We start from the raw sequence: 1932 nt of genomic DNA, 5'->3' as shown, positions 1-1932 counted from the left end.
AATGAAGAACCTATATCTCTCACTTGATTTTGCATAAGTGGTATCCACCCTTGTCTCACCCTCTTGACATTATCTTGGGATCTATTCTTAGACACTACATTGTGCTAAATAAATGTAACTAGAAAGTGTCAGATTAAGTGAAATAGTTCAAACTGAGAAAGTAAAAATTCATGTTTTCTCCCATATATGGAAGCTAGATAGAAAAGAGAAATAAAGGGTATCTTGTAAAAATAGAAAGGAGACTAGTTGAGTAGAGGAAGAGGATGAGGATGAGGGTAGGGGGGAGACAAACAGAAGTAGTGGGGAAAGAAATTGAAATTATGTCAAGTTCCTGTAAGAACTGTCATATTGAATCCTAATACTGTGCATAATTATTATGCAATAACAAAGGATTAAAATATATAATTTGTCTTCAACTCAAAATATTATTGTTCATTGTTTTTACAGCAACATGAAGTATGATCTTCTGAATATTTATGTCTTATGATATTTAAACATGAAGAATGCCACTGAAGTTAATGTATTTGTACTCAAGGGCTTCACAGACAGCAATGAACTGCAAATAATTCTCTTTTTCCTGTTTCTAGCAGTTTACATTTTTACTCTTCTGGAAATTTAGGACTGATTGGATTGGTCATCTTGGATTCCCGGCTCCAAAATCCCATGTACTATTTTCTGAGTGTGTTGTCTTCTGTGGATGCCTGCTATTCTACAGATATTACCCCTAATATGTTAGCAAATTTTATATCAAAAAGCAAAATAATTTCATTCAATGGATGTGCAACACAGTCATTTCTTGCTGTTACTTTTGGAACCACAGAGTGCTTTCTCTTGGCAGCCATAGCTTATGATCGCTATGTGGCCATCTACAACCCACTTCTCTATTCAGTGAGCATGTCACCCAGGGTCTATGTGCCACTCATCATTGCTTCCTATGGTGGTGGAATTCTACATGCCATTATACACACTGTGGCCACTTTTAGCCTGTCTTTCTGTGGGTCCAATGAAATTAGACATATATTCTGTGATATTCCTCCTCTACTGGCCATTTCTTGTTCTGACACTCACATAAACAAGCTTCTGCTCTTCCTCTTTGTGAGCTCCATTGAGATAGTCACCATCTTGATTGTCCTGATCTCCTATGGCTTTATCCTGTTGGTCATTCTGAAGATGCATTCTGCTGAAGGGAGGAGGAAAGCGTTCTCTACCTGTGGCTCCCACCTGACTGGAGTGTCCATTTACCATGGGACCATCCTCTTCATGTATGTGAGACCAAGTTCCAACTATGCCTTAGATCATGACATGATCGTGTCGATATTTTATACCATTGTGATTCCCATGCTGAATCCCATCATCTACAGCTTGAGAAACAAATATGTGAAAGAGGCAATGAAAAGAGTTTTCAGGAAAAATTTGTGTATGGATAAAATTAAATTTTCACACAGAACACTAAAATTAAAAAAAAAGACAATTTCCATAATAAGTTCTGATAAAAAGTTTTGTCTTAGCTTACTAAGGTTTTTAAGTTTTTAAACTATATTTTAATTTTACATTAAGTTTTGAAATCATCATGGACGTAATATAAAGAATGATTTGTAATTTTTCTGGAACATGTTAATTCACTGATTTTAATTATTATCTTTATTTTAATTATATTTATTTATTGTGTTTCTTCGTTTTATTGAATAGTTCAAAATAAAAATCATATTCAATCCTCTTTTCAACTTGTGTACATGTATAAAAGTATCATGTATTTGTTTTTTTCTGAATTCATGTACATACTCATATCCATGTATGTACACATATATACATATATGCTGGCACCGATTTATTAATTTTCTAGGGCTACCATAATAATATACAGTAGAATGAGTTGCTCATAGAAGAAACATTTATTTTTTCACAGTTCTTGGTCTATTGTCCCAAAATAAG

General features: G+C 34.0%; 1 protein-coding gene across 1 annotated transcript; it reads left to right on the top strand.

Moving 5' to 3' along the window:
* Window positions 1–472: 472 nt before the first annotated feature.
* LOC124960148 (olfactory receptor 141-like) lies at window positions 473–1431 on the top strand (the record flags this gene model as incomplete). Its single annotated transcript, XM_047518715.1, is given in 2 exon segments — window positions 473–605; window positions 608–1431. Coding segments are annotated over 2 exon segments (933 nt in total), but the record flags the coding sequence as incomplete, so codon positions are not given.
* Between the last annotated feature and the right edge of the window lie 501 nt (window positions 1432–1932).

The sequence above is a fragment of the Sciurus carolinensis genome, chromosome 11 (assembly GCF_902686445.1).
Source record: "Sciurus carolinensis chromosome 11, mSciCar1.2, whole genome shotgun sequence".
In the NCBI taxonomy this organism is placed as follows: domain Eukaryota; kingdom Metazoa; phylum Chordata; class Mammalia; order Rodentia; family Sciuridae; genus Sciurus; species Sciurus carolinensis.
The sequence above is the reverse complement of the archived record's forward strand: the minus strand, read 5'-3'. Positions and strand labels throughout refer to the sequence as shown.